A 25,983-nucleotide genomic window follows, 5' to 3' on the forward strand; every position below is an offset into this window, starting at 1 on the left:
AGCGCTTTGGAAAAGAGTGCGATATAAAAAAAACCTTAATAATAATTTTTTGTTCTACAAATAAAAGCACACAACTCATTTTAACATCAGTAGTCTTACCTTTCTAATGTGATGGATGTGCCCTCTCTCCCCCAACTCGGCAGTCTCCAAACTGGAGCTGGGAAGGAGAGGGGGCTCTCCCCCACCACAGCAGCCCCAAAGATGAGGCTGGGAAGGAGGGCTGTCTCTCCCCAGCAGCTACAGCCCTAGAGCTGGGGAAAGTCCTCTCTTTCTTTGGCCGCTGCAGCTCTGCACATCCCAAAATCCTCCCACCCCCTCTTCTTACCCCACTGCTCCCTCCCACCTACCCCCCCATTCTCCTCAAGGCCACCACCCCACCTTACATGTGCATCTTCTCCAAGGTTCAGGCACCTAATTAGGGAAGCCATACCTGTGCAGCTCCACTAATTAGGTGGGTGACCCTGCAGTCTCTCATGTGCAGCTACCCAGGCATGCACCTTAGAGGGAACTATCCGCAGACCACCTAAATGGAGCTCAGAACCTCTGGCACAACCCACATCTGGGTGAACAGTAGCAGACAGTATTAGCCAGTTCTAATACTCCTCACGTCATGATTGCACGCTGCTTTTTTGCACAGGTAACTGAGCACTGTCCCTTTCCTAGAGATAGGGAAACTGAGGTACAGAGGATCACTTAGCAGCACAAGTAGGTGAGCATGCAGCTGAGACCAGGGTCACGCCCCAAGCCGTGGCTAAACAACTCTAGGGAGCGCGCAGCCACACCAGGCCTGCAGGCCCCCCACCCCCCTAAGCAGCCCCGCCCACATCCCCGTCGCGGACAGCGCGCGCACTTCTCCCACTGGGTCAGAAGCTGAATCCTCGCGAGAGCGTTCGCTCCATGTTGCCACGTTCCAAGCGGCCGGTTCGGAGAGGGAAGGGGAGAAAAGGGCAACGTGTCCCGCCCAGTCCTCGTGTCTACACCAATAAGACGCAAGTGATGCCGACGAGAGCGCTAGGATTGGCGGAGGTAGCTGTCCGTCTGTAGCCGGGGCGGGTCCTTTGACTGCAGTGGCTACACACGCAGGGTCAGGCGGCTGTCTCCTCGCTCAGTTCCTGGGAGTCCGCTCCTGCCCTTCCGCTCCCTGACAGGCGGTGACATGGCTCCGCGCAGGAACCCCTCCAAAGGCGCCGGCAGCAGCCCCAGCCAGGGGGCCAGGAAAGGTCAGCGCTGCCCGCCCCGCCGGCTGCCCCCTCTCCCGCGGGGGGGCTGGGGCCGCGCAACAGGCTGGGGCGGAGCCGGCGGGGCGGCTCCTGGGTGCGCCGGGCAAAGGGGGCGCCGCTCCCCGTTGTGCCCGGCGGCGCCCGCCCTTCGAGCCAGTCCCGCACCGGGCGCCCGTAGCGGGGGGGAGGGGGCGCGCTGCAGCAGCAGCAGCAGGCTCGGCCGCTGGTGACCCGGGGGTGGGGCCGGCGCGACGCGTGTCCCGGGGCGGCTGGTGTCCCGCGGAAGGGGGGCGGCGGCGGCGGCGGCTGCTGCTGCAGCATTTTCGAAGTTGCCGCTCTCTTGAGTCCGTGGCTCCTGTGGCTGGGCCCGGGGCGCGCCTCGCTGCACACCGGGCTCCTGCGGGTCGGGAGGTGAAGGCGGGGCAGCGGGTGCGGGGAAGCGCCCGGCAGCGGGTGTGTGTATTTGCCTCCCTCTCACTGCCCGGTCACCTTCAGCCTCCTCCGTGTGTTTACGTGTCAGCTCAGCTCTTGGAGGGCGGGGAGGTAGGAACAGATGGTTTAAATCTGTTACTCAAATTTCATTTATTCCCCTTTTTTGCTGGAGTTGAAGTGAAGGAAAAGCTTAGAGTCTGGCTCAGCAAGCAGGGAGATTCCAAATGACAGAGGATTAATAATGAGTAGAGCTGGACATATCCCTAGGTGTGCTTAGGCCAGTAATTACCAACTTGAGTGTCTAAGAGAGGCGTCCATGTGTGTCTTAAATTCCCCTGTAAAAAGCAGTCTGATTTTTAAAAAAGGTGCTGAGCATTGCAGTCAGTGGAAAATATGGCTGTTTAGCACCTTTTTAAAATCCACCTGCTTTTAGTTAGCTGTCCAAATTTGAATTTGAGATCTTCACTTGAGGCACCCATGTTTGAAAACTGTCATTCTTACTCTGTAGGCTTCTTACTTAAATGTAAATGCAGTATGAAAAATGCGGCTATAAAGGAAGACTTATTTTTAGAGCGTAAGAGAGATGAACAACTTGAAACTGGGTCAACAAACCTAATCATAGAAGTAAATTAATAAATGTTTACAGTAAACTCTTGTAACACAACAAAGCTAACCTTAATGGAAGGAAAGTACTTGTCAGGTGAAAGTATATGAATGCCTTTCTGGCAGTTGTATAACTGTACAGATTGTAAGGATCTGATCTTTTTAGCTTTACAGTGAACAAGCTTTCTGTCTGTACTTGGTTAGCTCTTTTGGACTTATAATTTCTCAGTTTCATTTGACACCACTGGCACAGATGTGATGTTGGCCTTGCATTTCACGTATGTAATATCACACATGTGCATAGTCCTAGTAGAGCTCACAGTGCTGGATGAGAGGTTCATACGTGTGACATTTTACCCATATTGATCCCCTTGATAATTGAGTGCAATGGTTTCATATGGTGCTATAAAGAGACAAGGTGGCTGAGGTAATATTTTTTACTGGACCAACATCTGTTGGTGAAAGAGCCAAGCTTTCCAGTCACACAGAGCTTAATTAGGTTAGTTGCTGGTGTATCCCTTAAATTTCTCTAGCCCAGTTGATTCAGGAATTATGAAGACAATATGATATTATAATAAGTGTCCATACAGCAACAACAGAAGGAGCTTATTTCAGTGTAAAATTCTGTAAAATGCATGTTTTGAAAAACAATACATTGAAAGTGTTCATCCTGTATAGAATCTTGAATGCTACAGAGAACTCCAACATAGATAATACTTAATAGTTCAAATTAAACAAAACAAAACCTCTTGATCAGAGTTTGAAAAATTCATTTACCTGTCGTGAGTAAGAACCTTTCCCAGGAACGTACAGTGCTGATGAAAAGCAAAATCGGAAAGTAACTAAAATATTTCTCTGATGGATTATATCTACAAAGGGACAACCCATCCTAAGTGCTCAATTACTGAGGAGCGATATACACTCATTCCTATATTTTCTTTCTACAACCAATTCTCTGTATAGCTTTTCATGAATGATGTACTTGAGTATTCGGGTTCCAATATCTAGACTGTATAATCAAATTTACCTAAATTTGGGTTATTGCCGATTATGTACTATATGTATTTTAAGAGTTTTTCAACAAACTTCGTATTTGTGGATAATCTAAGCACTATACCCAGATGTACAGACACTCTGTTCTCAACTTGTGTATCATATAATTTTAACATTAGCTTTAACAACATTTTTTACCTCTGCAAAATCTGTCCTTTTATTTTAAAAAGGTCGGGCCCGTAAGCTTGCACAGGGCACCTTCCAGTTGTGAACAGTGTAAACAGAAGCAGGGGGGTCTGTCTAAATCTGCAGCACAGTCCCAAGATGCAGCAGAGTAAATGGTAACCGAAGTATTGTCACTTTTGACTACTTCTAATCAGAACTTTGTGGGTAGCTGCATGTAAATGACAAGTCTTGGGTCAGTTTCTTGCTGCTGCCTGAGAAATCCAAGAAGCAGCAGAGACAGGCACTGGACAATGGCTGCTCAACAGGAATGAAAGTGGTGGAGACTCCTTACATTGCATTAGCAACTAGGTGTCTTTGGAGACAGAGATAGAGAAAGCTCCTCTCCTCACTCCAGCTCCCAGAAAAGGGAGGTGTGACGTGGTGGGGAAATAAAGTTGACATTTGCAACATGAGGGTGTGAAAGATAGAGCCCTCTGATTGGGGAAGCACCTTGGAAAGATTTCAGCTATCCTTCCTTTTCACAGCAACTAATGGAGGAAGACTTGGCTTCCCACCTAGCATTGCCCATGGACAGTGGAGCCAGTGAAGTCAGTAGGAACTGCAGTACTGTTGAACATCAGGACACTTATTTAGGCACCTATGTTTAGGCACCAAAGTCTGACCATTTTGGTATTAGTCTCACAAGTAGATGAAATCTGAAACAGTCTGAGTTCCTGAAATTGTTATACAGAAGTTGAAATTGGTATAGACTTTGAAGTTTAAACCAAAAATTAGAATTGACTTTAAATAGCATGTGCTTTTAAGACTACAAATAAAACTCTGTCCATGTTGTTCATTTTACTATTCTGAAAATTCAGAAGTCAAAGTATCTTTTAACATATTTGTAATGTTTGTAAATAGTTTTTTCTTTCATAAATATTTGAGTTGCTACAGTTGGTGGTGGTGATCTTGCTGAAAAGCGACACTTAGTTTAGCATGGGTGCAAGTTTCTATGTAATTCAGTGCATTGGGGTGGAAGTCAGGGCAGACCTTACCTCTAGCAGTTTTGGGGCTTAATCTCTCCTGGAACAGAATGGAGCAGCTTTGTTACTTTCTTAAAACAAACAAAACGTGTCTTATTTCCCACTACTAACTAGTCATCATTGCCAGGGGACCCATTGAGAAATACATGCCCTTTGAAGAGGGACAAGGTATATTTCCAAATTGTAAATACAGTAACTCCTCGCTTAACGTTGTAGTTATGTTCTTGAAAAATGTGACTTTAAGCGAAACGACATTAAGCTAATCCAATTTCCCCATAAGAATTAATGTAAATAAGGGGAGTTAGGTTCCAGGGAAATTTTTTTCACCAGACAAAAGACTATACACACACACACACAAAGTATAAGTTTAAAACAAACAATTTAATACTGGTACACAGTGATGATGATTGTGAAGCTTGGTTGATGTGGTGAAGTCAAAGGGTGGGATATTTCCTAGGGGATGCCTTACTGCTAAATGATGAACTAGCAATTGGCTGAGCCCTCAAGGGTTAACTCGTTGTTAATGTAGCCTCATACTCTACAAGGCACCCTGACATTAGCCCCCCTCTTCCTTCTCTCCCCGCACAGCAAGCAGGAGGCTCCGGAGAGCAGCTCCAAGGCGGAGGGCAGGAGTAGCACATGGCAGTGGTGGGAGGGACAGCTGAACTGCTGGCAGTTAGTAGCCTGCTGGGCGGCTGCTGCACAGGGCACTTAAGGGAGCGGGGAGCTGATATGGGGGCTGCCGGTCCACCCTGGTTCCAAGCCCCCACCAGCTAGCTGCAACGGGCTGCTCTTGCAAGCAGTGGAAAAGCAGGCGGCTGCCAAACAACGTTATAAGGGAACATTGCACAACTTTAAACGAGCATGTTCCCTAATTGATCAACAACGTAACCAGAAGGACTTTAAGTGAGGAGTTACTGTATAGAGTATTGGTTCATGGTTTAAATCTAACTATTTAACATTTGTATAAAGCATCATTGAGCATGAAGTTTGAGAAGCAATATATCGGGTGGCCAAATTTACTGACCCTCCAAGCCGCATACAAAAATCTTCAGAAGTTGGAGAGCAGGAGTGCACCCGCAGAGGTGTCTGGCTTCAGCCCCGCTCCTGCTGAAGCCCCAAGTCCTGGCTGGAGCCTCGAGACCCCCTTCTTTGCTGGGCAGAAGCCTCTACTCCACCACACTCCTGCAAGGCAGAGGTCCCAAGGTGCCGCCCCCGCCCCAGTCCAGTAGGTGGAGATTGGGGAGGGGCGTGGAAGGCTCTGCACACCGCACTTCAATGGTAAAAGAGCCACATGTGGCTTGTGGGCCACAGTTTGGCCATCCCTGCAATATAGTTACATTGTATGGGGCAGAGGACAGGAAACAAGTAGGGGAGGAAGAGGTTTATATAAATTAATCTGAGGTTGATTTGTTTTACAAGGTATTCATCAAGTGAGTTTCTTTGTCGGTGTAGATTTTGGAATTGCCAGTGGAGTGTGTGACTGCTTCAGATCTTACTATTAAGTAATTGAATGCTGTGGTTCTTACATTGAGAAATTACAGTGGCTTTTCCAACAATTTTTTTTCCTACAACTATTCTTGTGTTTCTCAGAGTTGGTACAAACATATGCTGGTAGTATTCCATACCAAATTTTACTAGTGCAAGACTTAATTTTGCTCTTAATAACTGAGAGACTTTGTAATCTTTTATATATTTAAATACAGCCAGTAACTTAGTGTATAAAACAAAATGTTGTCTTTGGATATGTAACTGATAACTTCAAATTGTTTTGGGGTCGCTAACTTCTACATTGCGAAACTGAATAGAAATCTAACTCAACATTAATAATAGTATGACACTAGCCCTATAGATATTATCAAGTCACATTGGTTGTGTAAGTTAATTAGAAAACTTTGACCTTGAAATTGAAATGAAGACATAGTTATAACTTCATTATTAAGGATGATTTTTGTGGCGTTTTCTTTTGGATATGGCTTGTTATAAAAACTTCTGTATTAGCGATGCATTAGATATAGAAGATTTGCTGTAAAGGTTAGCATTTTCATTTTGTCAGAATGTGCGTATTGAGAGTTTGGGGTACATATAATAAGCCTGCTGTGTATCGGAGCAGAAAAATTCGAGTGCATATTTATTTGTTTTTTGTTTAAAAAAAGGCTACCTACAATCTAATTCCTTATCAAACATTTGCAGCTTTCCCTGAATTATAGCTGTTTTCCTACTTATCAGAACAATATTCCATTTATTCCAGTATCCTGTGTGTGACAGTGGCTTTAGGAAAAAGGTTCAGGAGCCTCCCTAATGGCCTGTTACGTATAATCTGGGAAGTATCTTTCTAACCCATCATGGCAGTTGGTGGCTGGCTTAAACCCTTCATGTTTCAGGGCATATATCCCCTATAAAACTTTTAATATTTGTATACAGTAGAACCTACACTCACCAATGAGAGACTGGTGCTCCATTGTGCTATGCACGGCACACGCACACAATAAAAGACAGTGTCTGCATCAAGTTACTTACAATTTAAGTATATTAGATAAGATCAGGGATAGCAAGTTGGAAAAATTCTGGGGGTTGCTGTTTGTGGAGAAGTTAATGGGTGGTTCCATCCTGGAGGAGGGTCAGGAGGTAGCATGTCAGACCTATCCTGGAGAATATGTAGGTGGGGGTGGGAGGCAGTAGTGGACAGGAGAGTGTCTCTCACTGATGGCTGGCCCAGGGCAGGGATTTGGGCCCAGCTCACTCTGTACTCTGCTCTTTTCTAGGCTGTTGCTGCTTCCTGCCCAACTGGGAGTAGAGGGTCTGGAGGAGGCACTTGAGCATCAGCTTGCAAGGAACTATGAAAAGTTTGTGGGGGACCAACTCTGGGGGTGGGGGGAGCTACTCCCCTTTCTCATAGCAAATGGTGCGCTTGGACAAGAGAGACCTATTTATTTGTGTGTGAATGTTCAATCATCTGCCTTTCAATAGTCTTCTGAAGATCAGAGGAGGATTCTCCAGTTACTTTGGAGTAGTGGAGTGATTAGTTCTGTCCTTTCTCCAGGATCCTGCAAACTTCTTTAAAGGCAAAATTTGAGTCCAGCAGGAGACCTTTATCTTCTCTTTAATTTTATCTCTTATTGCAGAACTATAACCTGTAGTATGTAAACTGTTGCTGAAGCAAGGCTCTGTACCAAATGACTGGAAGGTAGCTAATGTAATGATGATCTTTAAAAAGGGCTCCAGAGGTGATCCTGGCTATTAGAGGTTGGTGAGCCGAACTTCAGTACCAGGCAAACTGGTATTATAAACTGTAGTAAAGAACAGAATTATCAGACACACAGAGAAACACAATATGTTGTGGAAGAGTCAACATGGCCTTTGTAAAGGAAAGTCATGCCTCCCCAATCCATTAGAATTCTTTGAGGATGTCAACAAATGCAGACAAGGGTGATCCAGTTGATATAGTGTACTTGGACTTTTAGAAAGCTTTCTACAAGATTCCTCACCAAACATTCTTAAAGAAACTAAGTAGTCAAGGGATAACAGGGGTCCTGTCATGGATCAATAACTAGTTAAAAGATAGGAAACAAAGGGTAGGAATAAAAGTTCAATTTTCACAATGGATAGAGGTAAACAGCGGGGGTCTCACAAGCATCTGTTCTGGGACCTATTATGAACATATTCATTAATGATCTGGAAAAGGGAGTGAACGATGAAGTGGCAAAGTTTGCAGATGATACAAAATTATTTAAGGTACAGTTACAGAGGGATCTCACAAAAGTGAGTGACTGAATTTCACCTGTCATTTAGTTGCCCAATGTTGGTAAGTGCAAAGTAATGCACATTGGGAAAACAATCCCAGCTACACATACATAATGATAGGGTATGAATTAGCTGTTGCTACTCAAGAAAGAGATCTTGGAGCCACTCTGTATAATCTCTTGAAAGCTTCATCTCAATGCACAGCAGTGGTCAAAAATGCTAGAAGAAACTTAGGAGCTATTAATAAAGGGATAGAAAATGAGATTGAAAATATCATAATGCCACTGTGCAAATCTCTGTACAGGTCTGGTTGCCTCATCTCAAAAAGGACAAGTTCAGAGAAAGGAAACAAAGATGACCAGTGGTATGGAATGGCTCCCATACGAGGAGAGACTTAAAAAGATTAGGCCTGCTCGTCTTAGAAAAGAGGTGACTAAGGGATGATAGAGGCCTATACAATCATGAAGGGTGCCAAAAAAGTGAATAGACAAGTGTTGTTTTCCCTTTCCCACAATACAAATACCAGGGGTCACCAAGTGAAATGAATAGACAGAAGGTTGTGGAACTTGTTGCCATGGAATGTTGTGATGGCTACAAGTATAACTGGGTTTATAAAAAACAAACCAGATAAATTCATGAATAATAGGTCCATCAATGGCTATTACTCAAGATGGTCAGAAACCCTCCTAAACCTCTGACTGCTGAAAGCTAGGATAGGAAGAGGAGTGGATAACTCTAACTGCCCTGTTCTGTGCACTTCCCTGAAGCTCATACAGGCCACTATCAAAGACTGGATATTGGGTTTAGATGGATCATTTGTCTTACCCAGTATGGCAGTTCTTACATTCTCATTGTCCTCCTGCATTTTTCTGAGATCTCCATGCTTCTCTCTAGCTCAAATACCGTGATTTATCAACTCAAAATTATTACTCTCATCTCCTAATTTGCCATAATCCCTCTTCATTCATTTTCCTCCTTATTGATTGCTCTCTTCTTCTCTTTCCTATCTGCATTCAAGCTTATCTTGAGGAAATCCTGATCTATACAGTTTTTTGGGCTGTTTTAACTATTTTGGCTAGGGTATGATTGCAGATCTTTTAACTAAAAAATATTAAATCAGTACAACTTCTTGTGTGGATGCAGTTGTACCAGTAAAAAGGTGCCTTGTATTGGTACAGCTTTTCCTGCTAAATTTATGGGACTAAGCTATACTAATAGCAGCACCTTCATACTATACTCCTGCGGGAATTCTGTGCCACTGTGTGCATGCATAATTAATGAGCTGCACAATTTTAATTTTTTGCACAGAAAAAAGCTCTGCCCGGAAGTTGCTGCAGTTCTGCCTTTTGCCCACCAGAGGGCATTGTGCTGCTAGAACAGAGCAGCCTCCCAGGCAGCCCCAGCTGAAAATAAGGTTGGCTGGAAAATTGCTGCAGTTCCACCTTTTACCCACCAGAGGGCACTGTGACGATAGAACAGAGTAACAGCTCCTGGCCAGGTAGGGAAGAGAAAAAGCCTGCATTGTTCACCGCGGCTGTCCGGCGAGGTCAGGAGACCGGGGCTATGGGGAGACAGACAGCGTGGGGCTGCTGGGGAGTCAGATAGGGGCTTATAAGGGCTACCTGGGGGAGAACAAACTGGTAGGGGCTGAATGGGAATGGAGGTGTAGGGCCACAGGAGGGAGGAAGGTGCAGGGCCACATAGGGATAGAGGGGTGGCTGAGTGGGGGCACAGAGACACATGGGGACAGAGGGACGGGGTGCAGGGTCACATTGGGTTGTGTGGAGTGGGTGTCTGAATGGGGGTGGAGGGACACATAGGGATCGGGGGTGCACGGATGCTTGGGGACAGGGGCACATGTGCCTGACTAATGGGAGAGGCTAGGGGTCAGCTAGATTCTGCAGGGGGAAGCTCCCTAACAATGTCCTCCCTCAAAACCTGTTCCATACTTTTCCCACCCATATTCAACAACCCTCCAAGTTCACACCCAATCTCCTTCCCTCTTCCTCAGCTCCTCCATTACCCCGTCTCCCCAAGCCTTCTGAGGGATACAGGAAATACGGTTCTGTATTGTAGCTTAAAGAATTATTACTCAGAGTTCTGTATTAATATACCTAGTAAGGAATCTATTTGTCAAAAAACATTTCCTGAATTTTTGTTGTTGTCTGTATTGTTACAGGCAGAATGCTGACAGGTATTTTGAAATAAATTACCAAAAATAATTGAAACTGGTGTGATTATATTGTGTTGTTTTGATAAATAAAACATGCAGAATTTGAAGATATTGTGTGCAGAATTTTTAATTTTTTGACACAGAATTCCCCCAGGAGTAATATTAATTTAACTGCATCCATATTAGTATGATGTACTACCTTAATTATATCTATTTGAAACTCTCAACAAAGTGGTACAAAACTGTACAAACGAGTCCTGTTTCTCTCTGTTGCCTCATCTCCCTTCCCTGTTATCTCCAAGGTCTTCGAAGAAGCTGAATTTTTCCAGTGCCTTTGACTTGCTCTTCTGTCAAACTCCTCCAGTACTTTCTCATCTAAATGCTCTTTCACTCTGCTCCCTGCTTGTGGAATGGCATCCTCTTTTTCTCTAAGCATCCTCACTCATTCCTCCTTGAGATCCCTCCTGACGCCTTGATCCCTTCTTCCTTCCCCACTCTGAACTCTAGGGTACAGATGTGGGGACCTGCATGAAAAAACCCCTAAGCTTATTTTTACCAGCTTAGGTTAAAACTTCCCCAAGGTACAAACTATTTTACCTTTTGTCCCTGGACTTTATTGTTGCCACCACCAAGCATCTAACAAATATAACAGGGAAAGAACCCACTTGGAAACGTCTTTCCCCCCAAGCCCTATACCCCCTTTCCTGGGGAAGGCTTGATAAAAATCTTCACCAGTTTGCATAGGTGAACACAGACCCAAACCCTTGGATCTTAAGAACAAGGAAAAAGCAATCAGGTTCTTAAAAGAAGAATTTTAATTGAAGAAAAAGTAAAAGAATCACCTCTGTAAAATCAGGATGGTAAATACCTTACAGGGTAATCAGATTCAAAACATAGAGAATCTCTCTAGGCTAAACCTTAAGTTACAAAAAGACACAAACAGGAATATACATCCCATTCAGCACAACTTATCAGCCATTTAAACAAAAGAGAATCTAACACATATCTAACTAGATTGCTTACTGACTTTTTACAGGAGTTCTGACCTGCATTCCTGCTCTGGTCCCGGCAAAAGACAGACAGACAGAGAGAACCCTTTGTTTCCCCCCCCCTCCAGCTTTGAAAGTGTCTTGTCTCCTCATTGGTCTTTTTGGTCAGGTGCCAGCGAGGTTGTCTTAGCTTCTTAACCCTTTACAGGTGAAAGGGTTTTTCCTCTGGCTAGGAGAGATTTAAAGGTGTTTACCCTTCCCTTTATATTTATGACACACCTGCTTTGGTGGCTTGCTTTATTTCATTGACTTAAACTCCTATACTGCATCTGCTCTTTTGGCCTATTTCGATCTCTCTATACTTTCCTTTGTCTACTTTAAATGGTAAATTCTTGCAGGAAGGGATTTTTTTTAATAACTCTGTAAAGTTAGTGCTATGTAAGTGTTTGCTAATAAGTGTTTGGACTAGTCTGAAGTCCCAGTGCGCCTCACCCCATTTCTGAATGTTAATGTTCCAGAATTAATTGTACCATTCAATTAAATAATCAGTTCAGTTCTTTAATTTCACTTTTAGGTCAAGATGAAATCTTTTCTTCACAATTTCCTGTAGCAGTTATTCAAAAATATGCAGATCTTATTTTGGTTTCTTAGCACTCTTTAGATGGATATTACATGACCATGACAGAATACCTATTATTTGTACTTCACTAGTTGAACTACTCAGGCCTTTCTATGATACCAAACTGCATTATGGGAGTTTTGAAACATCAATTTAAAATTCTGCAAATACTTGACAGTGAAGAGATGGATACTGCATTAACAAGCGACTGGCTGGGTCTCTGATCAAATTGCCACTTAATGTGGGCCTCTAGCTATATTTTTAACACTACTAATTGGTCAGAATACTTGGGTTTGGAGCAGGTAATCTTAAACTACCAAATATGCTTTCTGATTTTCAACATTGCCTTTCTAAACCAATTCATCCAAAAAGATAGATTGTAACTCGTCTGGCTGATGCTGACATGTTTTGCCTTGTTCTGAATGCATGCTATGAAGTGAGCTGTAGCTCACGAAAGCTTATGCTCAAATAAATGTGTTAGTCTCTAAGGTGCCACAAGTCCTCCTTTTCTTTTTGCGAATACAGACTAACACGGCTGCTACTCTGAAACTTAGCTTTACCAGTGGCTAGTAATGTCTGTGTGATTTGTGGAGCAGCTTGTTGCAGTGATAAAGATCTGTCAGTTCTAAAATACAGATTGTTTCTGCTATCTATGCTTCAGTGTATGTTTTTTAGCGTTTCTAAGGATTTCTGTCCAAAAACTTTAAAGCAGAAAGCAAAATAATAAAACTCCTCACATAACAGGCTTCTCTATCGACACACCATGGATGGCTACTACTTGTCGTTCTTTGGGGTTAATTTTTAATCAAACTTACAGAGGACACCAAAAGTGGAAGGTGATCAAATTATACTGTAAAATAGTCAGAACAGTTTAGAGCAGAAACTGCTCCTCCTCATCCTGCAGGATAGTGACTGCAATGTCACCATACATCCATGACCTGTAGGCTTTATTACTGTAACACATTCTACTTCAGAATAACCTTGATGTGGGTTTTTTTTTTGTTTTTAAAGCAGCCTGTCAGATTTGCAACACAGGATCCAGAGTACATCACCACCACAATGTTTTCATCTCTTCTTTGGCTTCTTGTATATCAGATTCCATATTTCAGAACTCATCTTTGAATCCATGAGAGAGCCTCTGACTGGCTCTTCAATAACCTGGAACTATCTCTCAGAAACTGCTGCCTGGGTCACCTGTGACCAACTGAAAAAAAAAATGAGCTGGTCAACCTAAAGCGTGGAATTTGTGTGTGTGTAAGACATGGAGCTTTCTCAGCAACTGGCCCATGACTGGAACTCTTACCTGGAAGATACTGAAATAGCCATGAACTTCAGTTCCTTCAGAGCAAAGTGTAAAACTCCCTTCAGTCTAACCTTCCCTCAGTAACTGCACCAAAACCAGATATTACAAAACAAAACTCCCAATGAAATGGGGACAAGAGTGCTCATCTTGTTCTTACTTAATAGTGCAGTGATGGGTGTGGTATAAGAATTTAGAACTAATAAATGTAGAGGATCCACATCTATGGAAGGGAAACAAACAGCTCTGAAATTGGGAAGTAACGAAGCAGCTGCACCCATTGCATTAAAGTTTTTCTACTTAATACTGTCCTTCCTGTACTCCTTTTCTACTCTTGCAGTTAATGGACTAATTAGCTCCTCCAGCCCAGGCTGATCTAGTAATTAGTCATTTCTTCCCTCGATTAGGCCCTCTCTGAGGGAACTGATTGGATTTACAGTGATCAGAGTGCTGGTTCAGTTGCTTGTTCTCAGCACTCTGTCCCAGTCAGACTGGATTTGCCCAGTCTGTATATTCCATAGACTGATCCTCTCAACTGAGAATGCTTTGTCCCCAGCTCTCATACTTCATCTTGGTCTTCGTCTGAATTGTTCCAGAAGAGCACAACTATTTTGACAGAAATTCTGTCTTTCATATAGCTTGTTATTGATCCATTATCATTATTTATTTTATTATTTAAGTACTTAAACAGTTCAGGCAGGAACTCTGCCAGCCACCTACAAAATAGTTCCTTTCATCCCTTAATCATTCCAATAAACATACTCCTAAACCCTTTCCAAAAACCAAATCCAGTAATTGTTTTGTAGATTAGGACCCCAGGCCTCAAACTACAATTTGAAACTGACTGCTTACAAACTGAGACATTAAAATACACAAGTGTCACAGCACACTATTGCTAAAAAATTGCTTACTTTCTCATTTATACCATATAATTGATAAAATAAATCAATTGGAATATAAATATTGTACTTACATTTCAGTGTATAGTGTCTAGATTTTTTTTTTTGATTCACTGGCAACTCTGAACATTTTTAAAGAAGTCATTTTGTGAATCTAAGTTTTAAAAAAAGAAGTCTTTCAAGCACTTTTTAACACTTTTTGAATTGAAGGAAATTTCTAAGTGAACCATTTTGATTCAGAATAGACACTTTTAAAATGAAGCGTTTGAAAACTAAACATTTATGTTTCTTTGCATTTTTAGTCCCCCCCCCCCCCCCCCCCGTGAAACTGACACAAATTTGCTCTGCCTTCTGTGATGTCTCTGAAAGTTCTTCAAAGCATTTTCATTTGCCAATAAGCATTACCCTGGTCTTACCAGGGGTTCAGTTTGACCCAGATACTCTTCAGTCAGGTGTACTTTTTTTAGGCATTCTGACAGGTTGTTAGTGGTGATAAATAACTTTCATAAATCTCCTGTTATGTCTCTTACCCAGAATAGACTTTAGGGAGCATCCGGAAATGAAGCGCATTTCTTCAACTGGTACTTAAATTGATGAGCAGGGAGTTGGTCTGAAGATTCTGTTGAAGGTGCTGCTGTCACAGACCAGCCAATCTTCTGCTGGGAAGCTCTTTTGCTCCGTTACTAGTAAAGCAACTCAAGTCACTTTCAGTCATGAAGTAGAGGGTTTGGTGGTGGTGGTTTAATTATTTCAAAGTGCATAAGTTATACTGCCATACTAATATCTCTCTGAAAGACTAGTTTTCGATACTAGAATGATGTGGGGGCAGGAGGGGAGGAAATACAGAAAATATAAAGGGAAAAACATAAGGGGGAAAAGGGATAACTAAGCGTATGACTTTCCGTTATCTTTTTTCTTAAAATCCATTTGTTCCTATCTTAAGTAATATCATGCATGAAACTGCTAATACCCAACTTTGTGGCACTGTACCAAATTCAATTTGAGGCCAGACTTAATAAACTCTCTAGCTTGTGCACTTTAAAAATGAGCCAGTTTTTTATTACTTGGCTTACTGTAGTGAAAATGAAGGAAATTGTCCTGATTTTTCTAGAGCAGTGGTTCTCAAACTATGGGTCGGGACCCTAAAGTGCATCACAACCCCATTTTAACGGGGTTGCCAGGGCTGTCTTAAACTTGTTGGGGCCTGGGGCCAAGCCTGAACCCACCAAGCTTGAAGGCTTCAGCCCTGAGTAGCAGGGCTCAAGTTACAGGCCCCTTGCTTCGGGTTGAAGCCCTTGGCATTTGGCTTTGGCTTCCCAGCCCAGAGTAGTGGAGTTTGGGGTCCCTTCCTCCCCCAGTGGCAGGACTGGGGCAGGCTCAGGCTTCAGTCCCCCCTCCTGGGGTTGTGTAGTAATTTTTGTTGTCAGAAGGGGGTCGTGGTGAAATGAAGTTTGAGAACCCCTGTTCTAGAGCAACATTTCTTATACTTCAAATGCTGCTGTTTCAAGTCCAAGTCCTTTTTACAAGGATGAGTTTTAATGGTGTGTTTGGAGAAGAATTAAGGTAGTCGAATACTTTTAGATGAATGGTTTAAAAATTCTCAGATTTGCTGAATGTAAGAGCTTGTCTACATGGTGCAGTAGCTATTGCACAAAAACTTCTTCGCATTAGCTCCATGTGCGGACACTTATTCAATACTGCGTGTCCACATGGGATGCTAGTGCAGAATAGCTTTTGCACTTTAAATTCAGACCCGAGTTTATTTTGCAGTTGCTCCCCTGTGAGGACAAGCTCTGAGAAATCCAGTCACACAGAAGTTTGGGACTTCCACATATATAATTGTAGGTTTAACTGGCATTTTTTTAAACGTGAAGAACGAAGGGGACTCTTCCTGTAGCTTGGACTATCTTTGAAAGTGAAGCCGTTCTTCAAATACAGACTTAGTGGTTTGGGATACTGTATTTCTTCCAACATCTGATTTAAAACCTATAATCCAAACTTCTGAAGGAACAACTTGCTAAATGTGAACAGGCCTCTTCTTTATTTATTTATTTTTTTCTCCAATGAAAAAAAAATTCTGCAGTTACGTGTGCAGTCTTTGAAAAGCTGCTGGTGTGCACATGTAGCCATGACCTGGCACAATTCTGATGTTTTTATTCTCTTGTATCCTATTTTATCTTTTTCTTGTTTCTGTTTGCTCATGTTTTTCTTCCCTGGGTGTCCAAATGTATAACAGAAAGCTACGTACCCCTGTGGATAGGGTGGGTATTCTGTTGTTGGCTTTGTGGTTTTAGGCTGCTTGGAATTCTTATGGCTCAGCTAACTGTTGAGAAGCAGAAAACATTTGGACTAGTGGGGTATTGCCAGAGCACGTATCCATGAGCTCTTTCTACAGCCCTTCTCAATCAAGGTTCACGGCCTGAGCAAAGTGTGGCCCAAGATACTTGCATTTGAATGTAAGAAGGTAGACCCAGGGCGCACATGCTTGGTGTAGTACAGATCACTGTTAACACCTCATCCAGTTCTTAGCTCTTTTCATTGACTACCCATTGAAGAGAATCCAGTTCAAAGTGTGTCCTGATGTTTAAGGCCTTCTGTAGAATTCACCCTAGTTACGGGATAAATTGTCTCTACCATGACAATCATGTTCCACTGGAACCAGAACTGTCCATGAAAGGATAGAGGCTCATGAGTGCAACATAGAGCTTTCACAGGAACTAGACCTAGACCTATGGAACTTATGTTTGGAAGAGATAATAATGGCAACAGACCTTGCCATTTTTTTTAGAACGCAATGCAATCTTTTTTAAATCTGGCTTTGTTTCAGTAATTTTTTTCCACGTTCAGCCCCCTCCTTCTCTAAATAAACTCATCAAGCTATCTCTCCTACATATTGGAATTTTGGGTAGTGTATTCTTTAATTCTACTTCATAGTGGGCATTGGCATTTAAATCATAATAGATAATACCAAAATATACAGTTACAAAAGCATCTTTCACATTTCATTTTATGGAACATATGGTGCTTAACATAAGAATGGCCATACTGGGTCAGACCAAAGGTCCATCCAGCCCAGTATCCTGTCTACCGGTGCCCGGTATGCCCGGTGCCCCAGAGGGAGTGAACCTAACAGGTAATGATCAAGGGATCTCTCTCCTGCCATCCATCTCCACTCTCTGACAAGCAGAGGCTAGGGACACCATTCCTTACCCATCCTGGCTAATAGCCATTAATGGACTTAACCTCCATGAATTTATCCAGTTCTCTTTTAAACCCTGTTATAGTCCTAGCCTTCACAACCTCCTCAGGCAAGGAGTTCCACAGGTTGACTGTGCGCTGTGTAAAGAAGAACTTCCTTTTATTTGTTTTAAGCCCATTAATTTCATTTGGTGGCCCCTAGTTCTTATATTATGGGAACAAGTAAATAACTTCTCCTTATTCACTTTCTCCACACCACTCATGATTTTATATACCTCTATCATATCCCCCCTTAGTGTCCTCTTTTCCAAGCTGAAAAGTCCTAGCTTCTTTAATCTCTCCTCATATGGGACCCATTCCAAACCCCTAATCATTTTAGTTGCCCTTTTCTGAACCTTTTCTAATGCCAGTGTATCCTTTTTTGAGAGGAGGGGACCACATCTGTACGCAGTATTCAAGATGTGGGCATACCATGGATTTATATAAGGGCAATAAGATATTCTCCGTCTTATTCTCTATCCCTTTTTTAATGATTCCTAACATCCCGTTTGCTTTTTTGACTGCCGCTGCACACTGCGTGGGCTTCTTCAGAGAACTATCCACGATGACTCCAAGATCTTGCTCCTGATTAGCTGTAGTTAAATTAGCCCCCATCATATTGTATGTGTAGTTGGGGTTATTTTTTCCAGTGTGCATTACTTTACATTTATCCACATTAAATTTCATTTGCCATTTTGTTGCCCAATCACTTAGTTTTGTGAGATCTTTTTGAAGTTCTTCACAGTCTGCTTTGGTCTTGACTATCTTGAGAAGTTTAGTATGGTCTGCAAACATTGCCACCTCACTGTTTACCCCTTTCTCCCGATCATTTATGAATAAGTTGAATAGGATTGGTTCTAGAACTGACCCTTGGGGAACACCACTAGTTACCCCTCTCCACTCTGAAAATTTACCATTTATTCCTACCCTTTGTTCCCTGTCTTTTAACCAGTTCTCAGTCCATGAAAGGATCTTCCTTCTTATCCCATGACAGCTTAATTTACGTAAGAGCCTTTGGTGAGGGACCTTGTCAAAGGCTTTATGGAAATCTAAGTACACTATGTCCCCTGGATCCCCCTTGTCCACATGTTTGACCTCCTCAAAGAACTGTAATAGATTAGTAAGACATGATCTCCCTTTACAGAAACCATGTTTGTTGAGTTTTGCGCAACAATTTATGTTCTTCTATGTGTCTGACAATTTTAGACTTTCCGGTATGTAATTGCCAGGATCACCTCTAGAGTCCTTCTTAAATATTGGCTTTACATTAACTATCTTCCAGTCATTGGGTACAGTAGCTGATTTAAAGGACAGGTTACAAACCATAGTTAATAGTTCTTATGGAATAGCTTATTCTTCTTAGACTGTGTAGTAAGCTGAAGTGTGTTTGGTATGGAATCAAGTACTAGAATTAGCTTAAGGTCTTTTGAAATTCAAAAAAATTCCCAAAAATTCTTTCCCTTGACTAACTCTATCAAGCACTGTTTGTGTAAATACCAAAATCCACGTTGAATTCATATGCAAAAACTGTTGTTGGACGCTGTACAGTGGTATTGTATTTCATAGTTCACATTTTGGGATGCGTAGCATATTGCCACTGAACAGAAAGAGTGGATGATCCAAAAGCTTATTTTTGTGGTGGTGTCTGTTTCCTATTGCATTACTGTAATCATGCCTCAGTGGGTCACAACTGAGAATGCCAAACTCGGGACAAACAGCTGAGAAACAGGGCAAACACAACCCAAAACTGGTAGTTATTCTTCCATAAAATATACCAAACCAGCAACAAAAGTAAACTTCTGCTTCACCATACTGGCTAACAAGAAGTCATAAAAACAGTTTCCTTAGGCATTCCAGTTCTTATATTCTTACCACCAAAACCATTGGATTTAAAGGGGAGTGATTCTGTACAACCAGTCTGATCACATAAAAGGTTCTCCTGATCCTAAAGGACCAGCCATACACACAGGTCAATATATAACTCAGATCTTGCCCAAAAATCACGCTGATGCCAATCCTTTAGTATCTAGAATCTAAAGGTTTATTCATAAGAAGAAAAGGTGAGAGTTAAACTTGGTTAAAAGAATCAAATACATACAATAAATGCAGAGTTCTTGGTTAAGGCTTGTAGCAGTGATGGAATAAACTGCTGGCTTAAGTCAAGTCTCTGGCTGCTTCCAAATCATTGGAAGGTCCTCAATTCCTTAGTTAGAATGCTCCCATTAATATAAGTTCATAGTCCAGAGGCAGGATAGAGGCAAAATGGAGGTATTTCCAGGCCCTTTATGTCTTCTGCAATGTGGAGGGAAACCCATTGTTTTAAACAAAGCCCTCCGCACAGCTAGTGGAAAATTACAGGTGATAAGATAGTGTTTGGAGTCACATGGGCAAGTCACATGTCCATGCATGAAGGTTTGGACGCAGTAGAAGCCATTACCTATACCTCAAATAGCATGTTTGCAGGACAGTCCATTCAGTGTAGATGGGCATCTCCCATGGTCCATTGTCAGTTAAGTGTTTCTTGATGAGCCACTTAATTTGAATAGTCCCTCCAAGATGTGCTGGCTAACCACCTTGTGGGCATTACCCCAGGAGCAAACATTTGAAATCCGGGTGTAGAGCCAATATTCATAACTTCAATTACAAAAAATGATATATGCATACAGATAGCAAATTATAACCTTTTCATAGACCTCTTACATGCCACATTTTGTACAAGATTTGTTGCAAATACATAAGGGTGGTTGCAACAATGATCTATGTGGTCATATTTTAATCAGATAATGTCACAATTGCATAAACACCTTAAGTGTGAATATCATGTGTATTTACTCATACTTGAAATAGTTATTTGCAGTGGTGGTGTTGCTGTTTTTGATCCCAGGATATGAGAGGGACAAGGTAGGTGAGGTAATATATTATATTGGACCAAATTCTATTGGTGAATGGTACAAGCTTTTGAGCTACACAGAGCTTTTCTTCTGAAGTAGACATGGGATGTCACATTCTTCAAAAGAGCAGCTTTGCATTGCTCTAAAGTTTGTACTGTCCATCAACAGAAGTTGGTCCAATAAAACATATTCCCTCACCTATCTAGTTTCTCAAGCAATAATTAATCAAAGAACAATTTGGTTAATGGAAGTGCAGGGTGGATGTAGCTTTTACTACTTGTCTTTTATCCTTACTGCCACGCCATCTGGAACTGCTCCTTAAGGAAGATCCATTTTGCTATTTCAAGGACCCTTGATGTGGGATGTCACATTTGCTGGTAGTCTCCATAACGAAGACAGAATCTTTGTTATAGAGAATCTCAGGCAATAACTTTTTCCACGAGTCAGTCTAATTAATCTTAAATAAAAGGAAAGCAGCATTTATCAGCACTCTGCATAACTTTTGAAAAGTTAGTTTGTTTCTAGAAGTATCTAGAATATCAATTTGTTTTTCCAGTAAGGCAGAAGAAGTTCTTCAGGTCCTCAGTGGAGAAGCATATTTGGTTATTGGGGAAATTATGGTTCTTTGATGCAGCTTTTCTTCTACATGTTTGTCACGTGTTTGAGTCATAGGTACTAGAGCGTCAAATACTCTGAGAGTATGTATGTTGGGGGAGAGGGGGATTATTACATCACCTCTTAGGCCTTATCTACACGATGACTTTCCACCTCATGCTGCTGCTAGGTGCAAAGCCACCCATGCCATTAACGAGTTAGTGGTAATGTAGAATGTCTAGCATCCTGCAGTGCCACTAAGAACAAAATGAGGGAAAAATGGTAAATTTGATCCCTGAGGCAGGGGATTATGGGTTTAAGTAAAAGAAATCCATAATGGAGAAGTATCCATATTTCCTGGGTATCCTACTGCTGTGTGACTCCAGGATAACTACCTAAGTGTGCCAGAAGGAACTTCTGAAAATAAAGTCAGGTAGGATGCTAGGTTTATACATAAAGTTATACTGGACAAAGACAGACAGAAAAGCTGCTGTATGTTGATCTGTATAATTGATTAAGCTTACTGTGTCATAACTATCTACTAAATTATAGGTCCAGCTATAATGTGTACAGAGCAATAATTAGGTTTCACGTGTTTGGTATCGGTTAGTTCTCCAGGTGTACACATCCGCGATTAAAAAACGTAGGCAGCATCTGAATTTCTAAACTAAATTTCTAAAGTTAAAGCAGCTTCCTTATCAAAACAAATAAGGGCACAGTCCATTTTTTTTATTCCACCCTTTTTAGGGGTCATCTTTGCTCTTTCCACATTCTCCAAAAATGAAACAAACAAACAAAAAAAAACCAAAACACCTTGATTTTTACAATGGAATTAAAAGCTATGAAAAGTAGGTCCTGGAGCACGACTGGAGGTCAAGTTGTATAGGGTTAACTGCATACATTGAATCTAATATGAGTCACCTTATTATACAGGCATAACTTTGAAAATCTGAGCACGTGAAGTACAGAATCTTTGACTATTCAATTGCTGCAATAAAACTTTGAAGTAACGTACAGCAGTAGTGCTACAAGACAAACTTGTGTAAGGTTATATTATGAAGTGACTGTTTAAGTCTTTTACCTTTGCTGTTTCTGTAAACTGTACACAGACTACCACTAAACGAATAGTTCAATCTTTTAAAAAAGCTTCAGTTTTTAAAAATCTGCATGGAAACTCGGTACCTCTGCTTAATGCCCTTGTTAAAACTGTTTCGAAGCTAATTCTTTTATTGGATTCTTCATTGTAGAGAACTTATGCAGTGAAGTTCTGATTCTATCCAGGTGGTTCTTTCTTGATGAAGATCAGAAACTGGTAATTTGTGTGGAGAGCATGCAGTGATTGACTTTCTCTCCCTCTCCCTCTCCCCCTCCCCCCACCCCCCCAACTGCATCATATGGACTGACTTCCTGCATGGAGAGGTTTTTTTTGAGTGACTTAATTTGAAATGAAAAATAAATCTTACCTGTATGAACTGTCTTGCAAACATTGCAATATGAAGTGATCAGATACACATATGCTGAACTTTGACAGACTAATATTTGTACTGTTAAAACTTTTTTTTTGTTTTTAATGTTCACAATTAAAGATCCTAACCTGTGCTTTTGTACATATTATAACTAACTTACTACTGCATAGTGCTATTGGAGCATGGTACCTAGTTATGACAAATGTTTCATATCAAACGCTAAGAGTGTGAAGTCTTGTTATGAACTACAGTTTTATAAACTAACCAATTTATTTGAGCATAAGCTTTCATGAGCTACAGCTCACTTCAGCTAAGTGCTCTTTTAAATATAGGATGGTGATTTGCTTTGAGGGGAGAAGAAAGGAATTCGAGTTGACCAGAATTCGAGTTATTCAAAATTAGCATGATTACTGGTCCACACCTAGCTAGAAATCTACCATACCGTCTTCCATGCTTAGTACTGTGAAAAGATGTGGACAGTAGTTGGAAAATCTGCTCATGGAAATTGTTTTCTGTTAAATGAACTTTTAAGGATTAATGCAGAGAAGTGATACTTTCTATTATGGATAAGATGAATGCTTAAGGGTGTCTGTTTTAAAAGTTTGGATGCCTAAGTAGAGTATATGAAGCCAGATTTAGACTTCTAATTTGTCTAACTAGCTTCTACAACTCCCGTTTGAACTCAGTAATTGCTTCAGGTTCTTAATGTTTTTGAGAATCAGATTGTTTTAATGAAGTACCAAACTTGAAGCTCCCAACTTCAGAAATGTTGTCAAAAGCTTTTAGAATGCCTTTTGAATGTCTCCATGATCTTTGTAATTTTTTTATGCTCACAACATAGTACAGGGATAATTGAAGTGTAGCCATTAGAATTTCTTTTCGTTACAGGTAACTCTTTCAAACCATGAAAGAAATTCAGTCCAGCAAAAGAACATCTCAGCTGGCTTCTCTCCCATAGTTTTAATTGGAACATATAGCTAAACATGATGATAGGAAGTACACTACAGAGTGTATAGAACAAGGAGGGAAATATTTTCCCTCGAAGAATCATGGCGTTAATTAATCAGAAGTTGAAAACTTTTAATCCTTGGTAACTAGAGATTGCCGTTTAAGGTGCCCAGCACACCCTCTACATTCACTTGAGGAACACCTTACAGTATCTCTTTTTATATTTAGTCTGTGCTTATATTCACACCCATTCCCATGGTATCTTAATCATTTCCCTAGCGTAAGACTGAAGCCACATCACTAGAGCTAGTAGAAAAATGTCTACAGGAATGTGTCAGTTTTGTCACCTCATCTGATAGAAACCAGGCAGGTTTTCTGGCAGCCCTCTCTGGAGGGTTGCCACAGATCTGAAAGCCTGGAGACCTGTTGGAGCCATAGCAGTCAGGGCTTCTTTGTTCCACTCTCCAAGTCGCAGGGCTTCAGAGTCTTCAGCCAGCTCAGTGATCCTCTTCAACCTCATTTTGATGTATGTATTTTTTTAAAAAAAAATCTTAATTCCCATTCCATTGGAAGATTTGAGATTTTGTTCTGATGCAGAAAGAATTTTTTTTTTCTTCCAGAATTTCCTGCTGAAGGGGAATTCCAGGTTCCAACCAGCCCTACATACATCTAGATACACATCATGACTACTGCTTTGAGTAGATACAGTTGTGTATTCCACTTAGGAATGTGCATGCCCAGTACACTGGAGCTGGAGAAATTTGCCTGTAAGTAGAGGGGTGTCACTTGCATCTCATTGCCACATTCCCCCCCGGCTCAATCAGGCAGCACCACCCCAACACACCCTCAGTTCCTTTTTACTGCTCGTGGCTAGAGTTGGAGTTCTGTGGTCTAAACCTCACAACTAGTTCCTTTCCTCCCCCCCCCGCCCCATTGTGTATAGTTAGCACTACCCTCCATGTTTAGTGTAGTGTTAATTGTAGTAATTTTCCTTGGTGATGCCTTCACCGGGGTTTAAATGTTGTCCTTCGTTTGGGGGAGCAAACCCCACGTGCAGTGCTTGCTCTGTTTTGGCGAGGGCCATGTGAAGGAGCTTTGCGTGATCTGCATATCACTTAAGAAATAGACTCATGTGGCCTCGGGACCTTTATCTGAAGCAGCAACTGTTTGGATAGGCCATGCGGCCTTCTTCAGTACCAAAGCCCTCGCTGGATTGGAGATTACCCTGGGACTCTGAGGGTGCTGCTGCTTCACATTCTAGAGCAGGTGCCTCTCTGAAGAAACAGGAGCTGTTTTCCATCAACTGTGCTGAGGAAAAGGTCACAGAAGACCCAATTAAGACTCCTCTTGGTCTTGGAGTGATTTTTCTGCCTCCCCAGAAAAGCATGGAGTGGCATGGAGTTGATGCTGGCATCCAGGATGTTGTGGGTACCTTTAACCCTTCCTTGGTACCAAGTAGGGAGGTTAGAAACCCTGAACCACCGACTCTTGTTCCAGCTTCTGGACTCAACGGATGTCTGGTACTGATGAGGGAGAAGCCAGGTTCATGTCCACCCCCAAGGATAGGAACTCTGAATGATTGGACCTCATGGATAGGAAGATTTATAGCTCTTCCTTACAGATGTGAATTGCTAACCAGGAAGCCTTGCTGTCCAAGTAAGACTTCAGCTGGATAGCTGGGTCAAATTTTGCAGACCAGCTGCCCAAAGCTTTACAAGAGGGATTTTGGGTATTTGTCACTGAGGGTTGCTTGGTAGCTAAGACATCCTTGCAGTCCACACTAGACATCGTGGCCTCTGCAGTTTCCATGACTGGGGCTTCCTGTCTATGGAATTCAGGCATTGCCCCCGCTGTCCAGCAAGCCATTGAGGATTTGCCCTTTGACAGCCAAAAACAGCTCTCAAATTAAACTTATGAGACTCTGCTGTCCTTCAAGGGCTATCATGTGGTCCTTGGGAGTGTATGCTCTGGTACCACTATGATGTTCAACGGCGGTGGCAGCAGTATCATCATCAGTGCATGCTTGGACTGCCTTTCCCTCCCCTGAGGCAATGCGACTACCCCAGAAAGAGTGATAGATCCCACAGAAGAAAGCAGTTGGGCTTGAGGTTCAGACAGTCCAAGCACCCATTTTGACTCTTTGGTCCAGAGTACTGTTGTAGTTTGTTGCTCCTCTCACCTCATCTATGCCCTTTGGGGAAAGGCTAGCCTTCTTTCACAATCCTTTGGGCTCTGTCACAACCAATAGCTGGATCCAAAGCACTGTTTTATCAGTTATGCTGTCAGTTTCCTCTTCACACCTCCTCCCCATCTTTCCTCCCCGTCTCTCTTTAGGGACCCCTCTCATGAGATATTGCTCCTCAAGCAGGTCCGTTTTCTTCTGGCTTTGGGAGCGGTGGGGAAGGTACTTCCAGTATCCAAATCCAAGGGAGGCATAAGACCCATCCTCAACCTTTGCAGCCTCAACAAATCTATCAGGCACAGGATGTTCTGAATGGTCACTCCATTGACTGTCCTCCCTGCATGGTCTCAAAATGATGGGTTTGCTGCTCTGGACCCCTACTTTCATATGGCGATTTTGCCTAGCCAGAGAAAGTTCCTTGAGTTTCTTGTGGTGGAACACCCCAAGAGTTTTTACTAAATGCATGGTGATTGTTACGGTGTATC

The 25,983-nt window shown here is 42.1% G+C and overlaps 1 protein-coding gene across 8 annotated transcripts in view; it reads left to right on the top strand.

Moving 5' to 3' along the window:
* The first annotated feature begins 1,029 nt into the window (after positions 1–1,029).
* The window catches only part of ASPH (aspartate beta-hydroxylase), a 190,038-nt gene continuing 165,084 nt past the window's right edge, over positions 1,030–25,983 (top strand). For 4 of the 8 annotated variants that reach the window (XM_074944317.1, XM_074944318.1, XM_074944320.1 and 1 more), the window contains exon 1: positions 1,033–1,220. In XM_074944317.1, coding sequence (XP_074800418.1) covers positions 1,157–1,220 — 64 coding nt within the window. In that variant the 5' untranslated portion in view covers positions 1,033–1,156. Of the gene's footprint in view, positions 1,221–25,983 lie in introns of all 8 variants that reach the window. The other 4 variants (XM_074944323.1, XM_074944319.1, XM_074944328.1 and 1 more) reach the window with 3 other exon arrangements.

This window comes from Natator depressus, chromosome 2, assembly GCF_965152275.1.
Source record: "Natator depressus isolate rNatDep1 chromosome 2, rNatDep2.hap1, whole genome shotgun sequence".
Lineage (NCBI taxonomy): Eukaryota > Metazoa > Chordata > Testudines > Cheloniidae > Natator > Natator depressus.